The sequence below is a fragment of the Panthera uncia genome (assembly GCF_023721935.1).
Source record: "Panthera uncia isolate 11264 chromosome A1 unlocalized genomic scaffold, Puncia_PCG_1.0 HiC_scaffold_17, whole genome shotgun sequence".
In the NCBI taxonomy this organism is placed as follows: Eukaryota; Metazoa; Chordata; class Mammalia; order Carnivora; family Felidae; genus Panthera; species Panthera uncia.
Genome location: NW_026057577.1, coordinates 51,419,184 through 51,434,859, shown reverse-complemented (window position 1 = coordinate 51,434,859; position 15,676 = coordinate 51,419,184). Strand labels below are relative to the sequence as shown.

At 39.1% G+C, this 15,676-nt stretch overlaps 2 protein-coding genes across 9 annotated transcripts in view; one reads left to right on the top strand and one right to left on the bottom strand.

The window, feature by feature from the left end:
* SMN2 (survival of motor neuron 2, centromeric) overlaps positions 1-9,055 on the top strand; it is a 41,191-nt gene extending 32,136 nt beyond the window's left edge. The window contains exons 9-10 of one of the 2 annotated variants that reach the window (XM_049649594.1): positions 3,455-3,480; positions 8,711-9,055. The gene's annotated coding sequence lies outside the window, so the exon portion shown is untranslated. The remainder of the gene's footprint in view (positions 1-3,454; positions 3,481-8,710) is intronic. The other variant, XM_049649593.1, reaches the window with a different exon arrangement.
* Positions 1-15,676, bottom strand: part of LOC125935709 (general transcription factor IIH subunit 2) — a 134,295-nt gene that overhangs the window by 41,531 nt on the left and 77,088 nt on the right. For 6 of the 7 annotated variants that reach the window (XM_049649568.1, XM_049649570.1, XM_049649569.1 and 3 more), the window contains one exon: positions 11,924-14,024. The exons of the other annotated variant lie outside the window; for it this stretch is intronic. In XM_049649568.1, the coding sequence (XP_049505525.1) occupies positions 13,660-14,024 (365 nt within the window). In that variant the 3' untranslated portion in view covers positions 11,924-13,659. Of the gene's footprint in view, positions 1-11,923; positions 14,025-15,676 lie in introns of those variants that run through there. 7 annotated transcript variants of the gene reach the window in all.

Genomic DNA, 15,676 nt, shown 5'->3' with positions numbered 1-15,676 from the left:
GACACTTGGGTTGTTTCTATATCCTGACTTTTGTAAATAATGCTGCAGTAAGTACAGGGATGCATATATCTTTTTAAATCGGTGTTTTCATTTTCTTTGGGTTAAACATCTAGTAGTGGAATTACTGGATCATATGGTAGTTCCATTGTGAATTTTTTGAGTAATGTTCATACTGTTGTCCACAGTGGCTGCACAGTTTGCATTACCATCTATAGTGCTTGAGGGTTCCTCTTTCTCCATATCCTCACTAATAGTTACGATTTCTTGTGTTTTTGATTTTAGCCATTCTGACTGGTGTGAGGGTTATCTCATTCTGGTTTAGAGATGCATTTACCTGATGATGAGTGATGTTAAGCGTGTTTTCATGTGTCTGCTGACTTCTTTGGAAAAATATCTATTCATGTCTTTTCATTTTTCAGCTGGATTATTTAATTTTTTGGTGTTGAGTTGTACACATTCTTTATGTATTTTGGATATTAAGCCCTTATCAGATACATCATTTGCAAATATCTTCTTCCATTTGATAGGTTGCATTTTTGCTGGTTTCTTTCACTGTGCAGAACCTTTTTATTTTGGTGTAATCCCAATAGTTTATTTTTGTTTTTATTTCCTTTATCAGAGGCTGCATATCTGGAAAAACGTTTCTAAGGCTAATGTCAAAATGATCACTGCCTATGTTTTCTTCTAGGAATTTTATGGTTGCAGGTCTGACATTTAGGTGTTTAATCGATTTTAAGTTTATTTTTGTTTATAGTGTAGGAAAGTGGTCCAGTTTCATTCGTAGCTGTCCCGTCTTCCCAGCCCCGTTTGTTGAAGACATTGGATTTTCCCCATTGTATACTCTTGCCTCCTTTGTTGAAGATTAATTACCATATAAGCATGACTTTATTTCTGAGCTGTCAGTTCTGTTCCACTTATTTATGGGTCTCATTTCGTGCTAGTTGCATACTGTTTGGATCAGTACAGCTTTGTCGTATATCTTGAAATCTGAGATGGTGATACCTCCAGTTTGATTCATCTTTTTCAAGATTGTTTTGACTTCTTTGTCTTCTGTGGTTCTATCCAAATTTTAGGATTATTTACTGTGGAAAATGTTGTGTATTTTTATAGGGATTGTATTAAATTTGTAGATTACTTTGGGTAGTATGGACATTTTAATTATATTAACTCTTCCATCCCATGAGCATGGAATATCTTTCTATTTGTGTTATCTTCCTTTTTTTTTTTATTAGTGTCTTACAGTTTTCAGGTGCACAGGTCTTTAAACTCCTTAGCTAATTTTATTCCTAGATATTTTATTGGTTTCGGTGCAGTTGTAAACAGGATTATTTTCTTAATTTCTCTCTCTACTAGCTCATTATTAGTGTATAGAAATGTAACAGATTTTGTATCCTGTGACTTTACTGAATTCATTTATCAGTTCTAGTCGTTTTTTAGTGCAGTCTTTAGGGTTTTCTACATATAGTAATATTAAATGCATTTGATGTCAAAACAATTTGATAAAAGATTGAGCTACGTGCTCTCTAGAATTGTCATGATGTCAAAGTATCATCTCAGCAAATACTTGGTTAGTGGTGTGGAAAGAAAACCATCCAGTAAAGAGATTCTTAGAATCACTGGTGATACTGCACTACTGTGATGGGACAGTCAGACTTGATTTTGATATGATGCAGTGTGAAATACACAAAATAGCCTGTGAAGTGTTTCAGTGAAAAGAGTGTAACTGGAATTTAATCAAGCCTATAAGATCTGCTTCCCATTTACTGGAAATAGTGGGCTAGAGCAGCAAGTTAAATGACCTCACAAAAGAAATGATCAGATAGATCCAGAATGGGAAATGCTGTAGTAGATAACTGGCCTCCTTTCTTCAAAAAGTCAGTAAAAAAAGGGTGCCTGGGTGGCTCAGTCAGTAAAGTGTCCAGCTTCAGCTCAGGTCATGATTTTACAGCTCACAAGTTCAAGTTCCTGCAACAGGCTCTATGCTGACAGCTCAGAGCCTGGAGCCTGCTTTGGATTCTGTGTCTCCCTCTCTGCCCCTCTCCCTCCCCCTCTCTCTCTCTCTCTCTCTCTCTCTCTCTCTCTGTCACTCTCTCACTCTCTCTCACACACACACTCTCTCTCTCTCTCTCTCTTTTTCTCTCTCAAAAGATAAACATTAAAAATTTTTTTTTTAGTGAAAAAAAAGGCATGGAGTAACTGCTCTAGATTAAAAGTGACTTGGAAGACAACAGCCAAATGCAATGTGGTATCCCTGGTTGGAATCTGGTTGAAAGAGCCATCTATAAAAGTCTTGGGAGTGGGGTTAGGGTGCCTGGGTGGTTCTGTTGGTTGAACATCCGACTCTTAATTCCAGCTCAGGTCATGATCCCAGGGGTGTGGCTTGAGCAAATCAGGTTCTGTGCTGACAGTGCCAAGAGCCTGCTTGGGATTCTCGTTCTCTCCCTCTCTCTCTGCCCCTCCCCCCCCCAAATAAATAAACTTAAAAAACATGATTTAGCAAAATGTGTGTGTGCACGCATTTATGGCTGTTGAGTGTACATGGTGTGCATATTGATGTTTATTGTACTCCTTTTTCTATTTATGTTTGAAAAGTATGTAAGAAAAATGTTCACTATTTTTAAATTAATTAAGCTGTGTGTCTATCACAGTATTCTTTTTTCATGTATTATTTTACACTTTTCCATATTCATCTATATTTGATACGGATACCATCATAGCATTTTGTGCACAATACGTGTTTCCTCCCTTGACGTCACTTTTTTCTTTTTTTTTTTTAATGTGTATTTATTTTTGATAGAGTGAGAGCAGGGGGAGGTGCAGAGAGAAAGGGAGACACAGAATCCGAAGCAGGCTCCGGCCTACTCAGGGCTCAAATCCACAAAACCATGAGATCATGTGAGATCATGACCTGAGCCAAAGTCGGACGCTCAACTGACTGAGCCACTCAGGCACCCCTTTGCCTTTTTCATAACAGGGTGAATCCCCTTCAGACTTTTTCGTTTAGTGAAAACAGTTGTTGCTAGTGTAAGTCTTTGGTAAACAGCAGTGGCCTAAAACTCTGGAGAAGCATGGGGATCCTTGTATTCTATCATTCTTTTAATTTTATTTTAAAAAACTACATTGTTGCTTGTTATATAGAGCAATCTGATAGGAAAATATTTTTAAATGAAGAAAGTTAGAGGCAGAAATGTGTTACGCTACCTGCCATTTATGTAAACGCATTTACATACATGTCTCTGTGAATTGATGGGTCGCCTTAGGGCTGTACTCAAGTAATCTCTGAAGAGGGACTAGAATGTGAGGGAGACTTCACAGAACAAAACCCTTCGTTTTTATTTGGTTCTGTTGTGCTGTGTACATTTATTGGCAGTAAAATTAATATGTAGTTGAAATAGATCTGATAAGATGTCTCATGATTACTCCTTCCAACTCTTTAAATTTTTCATTTTTATAGGTGATTCATACAGTGTTCTTTATTAGGTAAGTGCTTTTTCTTCAGAATTTTTTTGGAGAATCCTCAATGCCAGGATATAAAAATGTTCTGTTTTGGCTCAGTCGGTTAAGCATCTGACTTTGGCTCAGGTCATGATCTCACAGTTTCTGAGTTCGAGCCCTGCGTCGGGCTCTGTGCTGGCAGCTCCTAGCCTGGAGCCTGCTTCGGATTCTGTCTGTCTGTCTGTCTGTCTCTCTCTCTCTCTCTCTCTCTCTCTGCCCCTCCCCCACTTGTGCTCTGTCTCTCTCCATCTATCAAATATAAACATATAAAAAATTTTTTTAATGTTTTTTTAAAATTGCATGATATTTTTGTATACAGAATTGTACTAATTTAATTGAGCTCTTGGATGGAAGAGCTCAATTGGATGGAATTTTAGGTTGTTCCCAATTGTTTGCTATTTAATGCTATAGTTATATTCTTTTACATAATTCTTTCTGTAGCTGTATGAACACATCTTTAGAATTCTCTAAATAGAATCTATAATTCTAATCTGGATTTAGATTCTAGAATTAGAACTGCTAGATTGAAGAGAACCTCCATCTATAATTTTAATAGATTTTTTTCCATGTTGCTTCTCAGTAGAGACTGTATTTATATTCTCACCAACATTGTTTGAGAGCTCCTGTTTCCCACATTCTTATTCAGTAATCTGTGAAACCTTTGGATCATTCATGGTCAAATAGTTAGAAATAGTCCTCTAATTGTATTTATAATTTTTTTATTGATTTTATTATTGTAAAGTTCATCTATTTGTGTGTTTAAGAGCTCTGTCTTATGTTTACTGGAAACTATGAGTATCACCTTGCCCACTTTTTAACTGGGATCTATGTTTTTCCTTTTTGTTTTGCAAGAATTCTTTGTGATAGGATTTGCAAATACTTGCTTTCTAGTTTATCATTTATTTGACCTTGCTTTTTGGTGGTAGTGGTTCTTGTCATTTGGACAGAAATGTTTGCTCTCCTATATCTGTGTGATTATTTTCCCTTTATCGTTTTAGATATTTGTGTTTACTTTAAATTGTTTTTCATAGTTTATCTACAGTCAGTTCTCATTCACAGACTATGTGTTTGCAAATTTGCCAGCTTGCCAAAATTTATCTATCATACCCAAGTCAAGAATTACAGTGCTTTTGCCGTCATTCATGGACAAGTGCAGAGTGGCAAAAAATTTGAATCCTCTGACACAGATAACTTTCAGCTGAGGTTGAACAGTGCTCTGTCTTCATGTGTCATCTCCTGCTCTAAACAAGCATCCTTTGCGCAGTCTTTTTAGTGCCACGTTATTCATGTTTCTGCGCCTTTTGATTTCACTCTTTAAAGTGGACACCAAACATTGTGCTTTGTGTTCCCAAGTGCAAGAAGGCTGTGTTGTGCCTTACAGGGAAAATATATGTGTTAGGTAAGCCCCATTCAGGCAAAGTCAGGTAGTGCCATTGACTGTAATTTCAGTGTTAATGAATCATCAGTATGTTAGGAGAGCCTGGCTAGCTCAGTCAGTAGAGCATGCAACTCTTGATCTACTGGTCGTGAGTTTGAGCCCCACGTTGAGCATGGAGATTACTTAAAAAAAAAAAAAAAAAAGTCACCTGTAACATCAATATATATTAAGTAACGTGTCTTTCATCAGAAAGACACATTTTAAAAGATTAGGAATTGGTCAGTTGATAAGAATGTGACCAGAGGCTTGCCTGAACCTAGCCTTGTATTTCTTCTAGCAGCATTGACTTAGTACTCACGAATTTATGTGAGTTATGTTATTATGTTTTTAGTGACTTTATTTTATTTTACTTTAAACAACAGTGTTAATTTTATTATTTATTTATTTATTTATTTATTTTTATTATTTTTTTTATTTTTTAATATATGAAATTTACTGTCAAATTGGTTTCCATACAACACCCAGTGCTCATCCCAAAAGGTGCCCTCCTCAATACCCATCACCCACCCTGCCCTCCCTCCCACCCCCCATCAACCCTCAGTTTGTTCTCAGTTTTTAACAGTCTCTTATGCTTTGGCTCTCTCCCACTCTAACCTCTTTTTTTTTTTTTTCCTTCCCCTCCCCCATGGATTTCTGTTACGTTTCTCAGGATCCACATAAGAGTGAAACCATATGGTATCTGTCTTTCTCTGTATGGCTTATTTCACTTAGCATAACACTCTCCAGTTCCATCCATGTTGCTACAAAAGGCCATATTTCATTTTTTCTCATTGCCACGTAGTATTCCATTGTGTATATAAACCACAATTTCTTTATCCATTCATCAGTTGATGGACATTTAGGCTCTTTCCATAATTTGGCTATTGTTGAGAGTGCTGCTATAAACATTGGGGTACAAGTGCCCCTATGCATCAGTACTCCTGTATCCCTTGGATAAATTCCTAGCAGTGCTATTGCTGGGTCATAGGGTAGGTCTATTTTTAATTTTCTGAGGAATCTCCACACCGCTTTCCAGAGCAGCTGCACCAATTTGCATTCCCACCAACAGTGTAAGAGGGTTCCTGTTTCTCCACATCCTCTCCAGCATCTATAGTCCCCTGATTTCTTCATTTTGGCCACTCTGACTGGCGTGAGGTGGTATCTGAGTGTGGTTTTGATTTGTATTTCCCTGATAAGGAGTGACGTTGAACATCTTTTCATGTGCCTGTTGGCCATCCGGATGTCTTCTTTAGAGAAGTGTCTATTCATGTTTTCTGCCCATTTCTTCACTGGGTTATTTGTTTTTCGGGTGTGGAGTTTGATGAGCTCTTTATAGATTTTGGATACTAGCCCTTTGTCCGATGTGTCATTTGCAAATATCTTTTCCCATTCCGTTGGTTGCCTTTTAGTTTTGTTGGTTGTTTCCTTTGCTGTGCAGAAGCTTTTTATCTTCATAAGGTCCCAGTAATTCACTTTTGCTTTTAATTCCCTTGCCTTTGGGGATGTGCCGAGTAAGAGATTGCTACGGCTGAGGTCAGAGAGGTCTTTTCCTGCTTTCTCCTCTAAGGTTTTGATGGTTTCCTGTCTCACATTCAGGTCCTTTATCCATTTTGAGTTTATTTTTGTGAATGGTGTGAGAAAGTGGTCTAGTTTCAACCTTCTGCATGTTGCTGTCCAGTTCTCCCAGCACCATTTGTTAAAGAGACTGTCTTTTTTCCATTGGATGTTCTTTCCTGCTTTGTCAAAGATGAGTTGGCCATATGTTTGTGGGTCTAGTTCTGGGGTTTCTATTCTATTCCATTGGTCTATGTGTCTGTTTTTGTGCCAATTATTTATTTATTTTTGAGAGAGAGAGAGAGAGAGAGAGAGAGAGAGAGAGAGATAGGCACAGAGGAAAAGGGAGAGAGGGAGAATCCCAAGCAGATTCCACACTGTCAGCTCAGAGCCTGACATAGGGCTTTAATTCACCAACCCTGAGATCAGGACCTGAGCCAAGAACAAGAGCCAGCCACTTAACTGACTGAGCCCCCCAGGCACCCCCTGTTGTGACTTTTTAGAACAGAACTACCATGAATGAGAATTGAACGCATTTCTTTTCAAGTCATTTTACAAGCAGTCTACATAGAACAAAGAGATAGTGAAAATAACTTTGTTAGCAATTTGATTGAGAATTTACATACAGCAAACCCAAGTTTTTACTCCATCTTTTCTCAATATTTCATTCATGTGCATGTATGTCTGTGTGTATCTAAAGTGGATAACGTTTTATTTATTGTTTTATTTATTTATCTATCAATCAATCAATGAGAGGGAGAGAGAGAATCCCAAGTAGACTCCACATTGTCTGTGCAGAGCCCAGTGTGGGGCTCCATTTTTCCAAACCATGAGATCATAACCTGAGCCAAGACCAAGAGTTGGATGCCCAACTGACTGAGGCACCCAGACACCCTAAAGCAGATAACATTCTTTTTTCTTTTTTTAAACTTTTTTTTTTTTTTTTAATGTGTATTTATCTTTGATAGAGACTGAGCTCTAGTGGTGCAGGGGCAGAGAGAGACACACACACAGAATTTAAAGCAGGATACAGGCTCTGAGCTGTCATCACAGAGCCCAATGTGGGGCTCGAACCCACAAACCATGAGACCATGATCTGAGCTGAAGTTGGACACTTAACCAACTGAGCCACCCAGGTGCCCAAGTAGATAACATTTTTTATATGCAGCTAACTGTTCATTAGTATGCATGAACCTGAATATGTTTATCTTATAAATACTTATTCTAGATTTCAGATACATTTTTACTATGTTCTAGTTTATCATTTCTTTGATTCTCGTGGATTCCATAAAAGCACAGTACTTTTGGGTCTCTGAATGGATCAGTCATTTGAGCGTCCTACTCTTGATCTCGGCTTAGGACATGATCTCATGTTTCGTGAGATCAAGCCCCATGTGAGGCTCTGCACTGACAGTGTGGAGCCTGCTTGGGATTCTCTTTCCCCCTTCTCTCTCTGCCCCTACCCCACTTGCACATGAGCTCACTCACTCTCTCAAAAAAATTTTTTTTAATTTTTTTAAGGTTATTTATTATTGAGAGAGAGAGACAGAATATGGGCATGGGAGGGGCAGAGAGAGGGGGAGACACAGAATCGGAAGCAGGCTCCAGGCTCTGTGCACATAGCCTGATGCGGGGCTTGAATTCACAGACCACGAGATCATGACCTGAGCTGAAGTCAGATGTTTGACTGAGCCACCCAGGTGCCCCTCTCTCTCAATAAACTTTAAAAAAGAAATTGTTAGGACCGGGGCGCCTGGGTGGCTCAGTTGCTTAGGCTACTGACTTTGGCTCAGGTCATGATCTCACAGTTTGTTCGAGCCCCATGTTGGGCTCTGTGCTGACAGCTCAGAGCCTGGAGCCTGCTTCAGATTCTGTGTCTCTCCTCTCTCTACCCCTCCCCCTGCCCACCCTGTGTGTCTCTGTCTGTCTCTCGATAAGAAATAAACGTTTAAAAAATTAAAAAAAAAAAAAAAAAGAAATTCTGTTAGGACAGATGAAATACCAGTGCTCCTTAAATTTTTTTTTAATCTTTCACATTTACTCTTCCAAATGAATATCACAATTAGTCTAATTATTTATCCCATAAAGATTGAATTTAGTATTGCATAAAGTCTATATTAGCATACTTTTGTTCTAGTTTTATTTACCATGGTGAGTGTATTGCTTTCCTTTTTTTTTTATTTTATAAGAAAATAAGTTTTTAAATTGCATAATTATATCTGGACTTTTTCCCTCCAAATTCAGGTGCAGCTCTCTCCCAAGGAGAATGGTATTTTGATGCGCCATGGTTGATGTGAATAAAATTTCATGCTTTTCTTCATGAACAGTTGGTTGGGTGGCATAGCCATCTGCATTGCCCTATGTTGCATGTGACTCATGCTTCGATAACCAGCCATGTGTTTCAAGGGAATAATCAGTTTGAATAACTCAACAGTGGAAATGTGAGTAACTAAAAGAAAGTCACACATAGTGCAGAAAAGTCAATCTGTGAAAATATCGACTGAACATATTTGTATATTGTAACTTTCTTAGTAAGTATGTTAAGCTTTTTATTAATGCCTTTGAAAATAAATGACAAATTTTTTTTAAGCTTGACTGTATGAGTATTTTTTTTTTAGAATATATATGGTGAGGGAAATCTAATAACGGATAAAGAGAACTAGTCAGACTTATTTGGAGAAAAGGTAGTATTATAAAGACACAACCAGTTGTAAAACAGTGTTGCTGATAATCCAGGCTTAAGAAACACACAGGAGTAGACCTCGCCAGTCAGGAACCACGGCTCTGTTCCGTTGCTTGGAAGTCATATTGTCATTATCCTCTCCTCTTTCTCTTACCTATCTGCCTCTCTTTCATCCAGCTTCCTTCACATTTTCATCATGCCCATTGCCTAACATGGTTGTCCAAGCTATTCTGCCCTCATCACTACCTTGTGGTTCCGTCTACCATCCATTTGACTATGTGTGTGTCACTTCAAATTCTCAGGAGAGGGAGAAAATCCTATTGTTTCAGTTGAGTGTAAGCATTGGTATCCATGCACCAGGGATTCTTCCTAGTCCTTTTAGCTGTGGGAGCAGAGGTTAATATAAAAAGTTCTATTTCTTTCAGAGATTTTGCCTGGAAACACTAAATATGCCTAACCTGTTTGTTGCTGCCCAGTACATATTTGTTGAATAAAATGAACATTCAGTTCCTGGTAAGTAAGCTTCACAGAATGGGATATTCAGTGGCTTAAGCTTTCTGGTACCGGTGAGTAGATTTTTATTTCTCATGACAGTCAGCCAGTATTTTATACATTCTGCATATTTTCATTGCCTAAGTAGGTGTGGCAGGTTAAATTCAGTTATGAAGGCAGCTTATTTGCTTCAGAGACATTTTTGCATCTTACGTCTTTTGATACCTAATGCCGTTGGAAAGTGGTTGCAGGTTCTGGCAAATCATTCATTTCAGGAATTATTTCTTCAGATTTGTTTATGTGCTAGGTACTCTTCTACGTGCTTGGAGACCACAGTAAGCCAAACAGACGAAAGTTCCTGCTTACATTGGTGGGGAACACTAGTAAACAAGATGTATTAGGTGGCAATAGTAATACATGCCATAGACAGAAATGAAGCAGGAAAGGGGGTTAGGCAGAACGCAGTTGGAATGTGAATGCTTTGTTTTGTTTATTGTTTTTATTTTCAGAGAGAGAGCGAGCACGCGGGAACAGGTAAGAGGGAGAAAAAGAATCCCAAGCAGGCTCCACACTGAAAGGACAGGTCTTGATTCCGTGAACCATGAGATCATGACCTGAGCCAAAATCAAGAGTCAGACACTTAACCTGCTGAGCCACCCAGGGGCCCCTGTGGATGCTTTTTTAAAAAGAATGGTTAAGGGGGCACCTGGCTGGTGCAGTCAGTAGAGCATGCGACTCTTGATCTCGGGGTTGTTAGTTCACCCCATTTGGGTGTAGAGATTAAAAATAAAATTTTAAAAAAAGTTAAAAAAAAAAAAAAGAATGGTTTGGGATGAGCACTGGGTGTTGTATGGAAATCAATTTGACAATAAATTTCGTATATTAAAAAAAAAAAATGGTGAGGGAAATTGAGCTGACATTGGAGCAGAGATGTGAAGAAAATGAGAGCCATTCACATAAATAGAAAGAGAACCTCCCAGGCAAAGGAAATGACAAGCACAAAGGCCCTAAGAATAAGTTTGGCCTGTTCAGGGAATGGCAAAAGAAACCAGTATGGCTGGAATGGAAGTGAGCAAGGGGGAGAGATTAAAAAGAGGTAAGAGAGGTAGTCAGGGGTCAGGTCACACATAGACCACTGTATTTACTTTGATCTGGGATCCATTGGAAGGTGTTGAACCAAAGGCATAGTGTGATCTAATGTATTGAAGAGTCTTATGACTGCAATTTTTGTGTTGAAAATAGACCTTACAGGCAACCTGGGTGGCTCAGTCTGGTTAAGCGTCGGACTCTTGGTTTCAGCTCAGGTCGTGATCTCATGGTTTCGTGAGTTCCAGCCCCACATCAGCCTCTGTACTGGCTGTGCTTAGCCTGCTTAGGATTCTCTCTGTCCCTCTCTATCTGCCCCTACACCACTCATGCTACCTCTGCCTCTCTGAAAAATAAGCTTAAAAAAAATTTTTTTAATAGAAAATAGGCCATAAGTTTCAAGGGAAGAAGCAGGCTGACTAGGACCAGTGGTCAGTAGTGATGGGATCTATTGACAAATGCTAAGTAAAGCTCAGCATTTGCCAGTAGATTACATGTAGAGTATGAAAGAGAGAGATCAAGGATGACCCCCCAAGATTTTGGGCCTAAGCAAGTGGAAGAACAAAGCTAGAATTAAAGACATGGAGAAGTCAGCATAAAGAGTGCTTGTGGGAGGGTTGCCAGGGTGGCTCAATCAGCTCAGTGTCCCAGCTCTTGACCTCTGCTCTAGTCGTTAGCCCAGGGTCATGGGTTGAGCCCTGTGTCGGACTCTGAGGTGAGCATGGCACCTGCTTAGGATTCACTCTCTCTCCCTTTGCCCCCTCCCCTGCTTGCATGCACTCTAAAAAAATTAAGTAACCATGAATACTTGTGGGAAAGGAAAGACAGGAATTGGGTTAAGACAGGTCAAATCTGAGATGCCCATTAACAGGAGTCAGATAGGAGTCAAGAGTTCAGAGGAGAGATCTGGGATAGAGCTGAAAATAGGTAAGTTAGCATAGACTTGGAATTTAAAACCATGCAACAGGACCAGATCACGAAGCAAATGCATTTGCATAGAGCTATCAGTGTTTAGAGGTCAGATATGAGAAAAAGCAGTAAAGGAGGCTGAGAGAATTCTAGGTTGGTTAGGAAATCCAGAAGGAATGCCCTGGAAGCCAAATGAAACTTGAGAGGAGGGAGTGACCAGCGGCATCACATACAGCTTTTAGAGTTTTTTGTGAATCTTGGTTCATTTGTGTACGTGTTTATAAATGTGTTGATTGTTGATAGGAAATTTCTTACTGTGAGTCATGGTAAAAATTCGAGAAAGGGGAAGTTAGAACAAGAAGATATTGTTTGGATAAGAAGTTGAGAATGGTAGAGGAGGTTTCTCATGTGGGTAGGGTACAGTGGAAGGATTTAGAGAGTGGTAGAGTGTTGGAACATGTGATCAGAAAGGGAGAAGTTTAGAAACATGAGGGTGACAGGGCAATGAGGGATGGCCTGGGCATCATGTGGAGACTAACATACAGGAATAAAAGGGCATGGGAATCTTACAATCTAAAAACAGTCTATCATGGAAGTATTCCATTCGTTGTAAAGGGCCAGAATTATTTTAGCCTTGCAGGCCACTGATCATGGTCTCTGTCACATGTATGTTATTTTTTTATTGGAAAAATGTAAAAACTAGTCTTCGCCCAGAGGCTCTACAGACTCAGGCCGTACTTGGAGCCCCCTGCTTTAAACTAGAAGCCCTTATCAGAAGGTTTGGAGAGATATTTGCATGGAGTTCTCTTAGTTTTTAAAATACCATTTTTAATAGTACACACACATGGTACAGAATTCAAATAGTACAAAAGATCTGCAAAGAAAAAAGAAACAGACCTTCCTGCTATTCCCTTGCTATCCTGGCCCCCCTCCCTGAAGTCAATCACTAGCCGGTTCCCTGTGTCTTCTAGATCATGTAAGAGGTTTTCTATAAATATTTATGTGCATCCTATCAATCTTAAATCTAACAAGGTTCTTTTTAGTTTAGGTCTAAGCTATTTAATAAGTAATAGTTTTATCAGTTATCAAGTCGTTGCTTCTCGTGTCCAAATCCAGCCTTTATTGCCCTTCTCTGCAGTAATAGATCTTCACTCTGTAACGACCTGTCCCCGCAGCAGGCACAGTATAAAGCTTTGTCAGTAGAGAGTAGTGGTAAGACACTGTAGGAGCAAGAGACTTCTTTCCCTGCTTCCAGTGTGTTCTTCTAACAGATCCATGCGACGCGTGGTTTTTCTAGCGCAGTACCCCCACATGAATGGCTTCCTCTAATACCTCTAAGGCACTTTGTCAGCCAGATGCCCAAAGCTCAAACCTTCTTGGGCTGCATTTCAACAAACCTGATGTGGAGGGCGGTGCCCTCTCCATTTTAGTTTGAATCTTAGAAGTGCTATTTTGTACTTCATGCTGATACAGTAAGTGTTGAATCAAAAGCCTCTGTACTAGGAGCTTTTTCCCTTAAATCTTACTTCTACCTTGTATGGGCCTCTTATACCAAAATTAATATACCCAACAAATCTTAGAAGCATTAAGGCGTATCTCTTGGCCCACAAAAGATTAAACTGGACTGGTGGTAAAGTCTTGTTTCATTTATGTAGAAAATGGATTCAGTCTTGAAATTCACATTATATGTAACTTGAATACTTCTTAAAGCCATCTTTAAGATCTGTGTACCTCACTCCATTCCCATAACTCTTTTTATCCTCCTTACCACAGTCTGAAAACCGGCTGCTGATCCTCGATTGTGGAGGGTTAGGTATATAAACTTGATTGAAGAACTGATCTCTATTTAGTTGGAGAGAATCATTCAGGGACTGCAAAGGTTCTGGTAGTGGTTTTGGGGTTTTCTTTAACATGCCTTACTGTAAATATCCTTTTGTGTGCAAGACTTAATAAAATGTTTTTGGAGAGGGAAGTTTTTAGGATTGTTGACACAAATTTGTAATTCAGTTTTTAGGTACATCTTCTATTCCTGAACGATTGGAGAGAATGGCAGTACCCATTTCCAGTGAATAAATAAGCGTTTAGATTGAGGATGTCTTTCCTTCATGGCAGTAAGCAGTTTGATGTCTTCTGTATCCAGGAGCCAACTTAACATGTTAAGTCTGATGAGGCTTGGCAGTCGTGACATGCACTGACTCAAAGACTTGACTGTTGTGGCCTGAGCTTTGATGCATTCAGTAAAATGCCTAGAAATAGTCAACTCTTTCAAGTGTGGCATGTTGTCCAGTGCTTGAAAGAAATTTCTGTATCCTTCCTCTGTAATCTTGTGATTGACTGAAAGATTTAGGTCCTCAAGTTTCTGGAAACCTCCATCGATTGCTACCTTGGCTATAAAAGCAAAGTGTTGGTGAAAATAGAATCATAAGGACTTTCATTTCAGTAAGAGGGGGAGACACAGAATCCGAAGCAGGCTCCAGGCTGAGCTGTCAGCACAGAGCCTGACATGAGGCTCGAACTCACAAACTGTGAGATCATGACCTGAGCCAGTCAGATGCTTAACTAAGCCACCCAGGCGCCCTGAGACTCACCCTTTCTAACACATCCTGTGAAGCTTTCTCCAGTCTGGCTTTTACATTCCTCTCCAGTCTATTCTCACAACAAATTCCTGCCTGTCTTTAAATATGCCTGGTTCTCCTTAATCCATGCAAATGATTACCTCTATTTGAAATGCTCTCTCAATCTCTCCCCTCCCAAATGTGTCTGGGCCATTCTGTCTTCAGTTCTCTATAGAACTCTTTTTCCTGATCCTATGACCCCAAATTAGGTTGAGTTCTGCTATCAGAAGGAGAGTAAAGAAAATGACAAAGAATTGGGAAGCAGCTATGTGCGTGTTGGCCAAAAACTTCTCCAAACTGGCTAAAGACACCAAGCCACAGCTTCAAGGTCTATAAACCCCAAGCAGAATAAATACAAAGAAATCCACACCTAAGCACAACGTAGTACAACTACCATTGTAGGGTATTGTGTTGTCATTGCTCAAGCAGACTGTCTCCAAAGGTTAGGGTTTCAACACATGGATCGTTGAGGGACACAATTCAGTTCATAGCAAATGACAAAATGTAAAGCAAAGAAAATCTTAAAAGCCACTAAAGCAGGGCCAGATAAACCTTACATTCAAATACAAAAAAAGACTGCTGAGCAAAAGAAATGATGGGAGCTAGAAATGTGAAAGAAAATGAGCACCAAAATCAAATTCCATACTCTCTGAAACAAATGTCAAAAACGAAGGCAAAATGGGGGGGGGGGGTGGGAGGGGGGTGCCTGAGTGGCTCCATAGGTTGAGCAGCCGACTTTGGCTCAGGTCCTGATCTCATGGTTTGTGAATTTGAACCCCACGTCAGGCTCTCTGCTGTCAGTACAGAGCCCACTTCAGATCCTCTGTCTCCCACATTAAAAAAATTAAGAAAAATAACCTAATTATAGATTTTTACAAGAGACACACCTTAAATATAAGGACATGAAAATATTAAAAGGAAGGGAAAAGCCAAGATGCAAATACCAAAAGCATACCGGAGCAATTGTATTAATGTATGATGAAATGACTGATAATAAGGCAAGAAGTTTTACTAGAAATAAAGAGGGTTGATCTGCCAGGAATATTTAACAATTCTAAATCTCTATGTAGCTAGATTTAAATGCTAAATATGTATGGACCTATATATTTTAAATATATAGAGTAAAAACAGAACTAAAGGGAAAAGAAGAAGATTAATTGGGGTGATTTTAACACCCCTGTCCTAGTTAGAACAAGCAAATAAAAATCCATAAAAATATCAAACATTTGAACAATAATTTCAACTTTTTTTTTTTTAAGTAGGCTCCATGCCCAATGTGAGCATACGTGAACTCATGACCCTAAGATCAAGAGTCACATACTCTTCCCACTGAGCCAGCCAGGCATCCCTCAACATTTCATTTGAACTGCAGAAAACTTTTTCTTTCTTTTTTTTTTTTTTTTAATTTTTTTTTTTTTTTTTTTA